Source organism: Plasmodium inui, assembly GCF_000524495.1.
Source record: "Plasmodium inui San Antonio 1 unplaced genomic scaffold supercont1.243, whole genome shotgun sequence".
Classification (NCBI taxonomy): Eukaryota; Apicomplexa; class Aconoidasida; order Haemosporida; family Plasmodiidae; genus Plasmodium; species Plasmodium inui.
Genome location: NW_008482077.1, coordinates 2,668 through 3,273, shown reverse-complemented (window position 1 = coordinate 3,273; position 606 = coordinate 2,668). Strand labels below are relative to the sequence as shown.

Here is a 606-nt window from a genome sequence, read left to right as displayed (position 1 = left end):
AAGCAGCGAAAGAAGAAGTAGTAGAGGGACCTGTCGGCGTTGTGAAGGAGTCGGAAGAGGAGAAAGAATCAGAAGGAGAAGAGGACGAAGAAGGAATAGAGACTTTACTGAAAGATAATCTATTAGGTATGTTATCCGAAAAGATGAAAGCCGAAGGAAAAGATTTAGATAAACTACCCCTAGAGCTGAAGAAGGATCTGTCCGATATGTTATCTGGAAATATGGAAATGGATGATGAAGAGGAGGAAGAAGAAGAGGAGAAAAAAGTTCTAGGAAATGATGAATTAGACCTACAGGAAAATCTTCCAGATATGTTTTCTCGAAAGGGAGGATTTAATCCAAGTATGTTAGGAAATTTAAAAGATATAGAAGCGTTGCACAAGAGCGTACCTGGCTTATTGGAAGAGGCCAAAGGCATTACTCCAGTTGAAATTGAATCTTTGAAGAGTATGTTCTCTGGTGCCTTCGATGCACCTGGTGTTAAGGGAATGCCACAAATAAAAATGCCACAAGAATTGAAATCCGTTATGATGCCAAAGAAGGAACAAAAAGGAAAACCCCATGATAAGAAACCAAAAGAGAAAGTGCCAAGTAAAGCAGTACAAA

The 606-nt window shown here is 39.3% G+C and overlaps 1 protein-coding gene across 1 annotated transcript in view; it reads left to right on the top strand.

Moving 5' to 3' along the window:
• C922_05853 (hypothetical protein) overlaps positions 1-591 on the top strand; it is a gene marked incomplete at both ends in the record, with an annotated part of 2,745 nt that extends 2,154 nt beyond the window's left edge. Inside the window, one exon of the mRNA XM_008821424.1 lies at positions 48-591. Within this exon, the coding sequence (XP_008819646.1) occupies positions 48-590 (543 nt within the window). The remainder of the gene's footprint in view (positions 1-47) is intronic.
• Between the last annotated feature and the right edge of the window lie 15 nt (positions 592-606).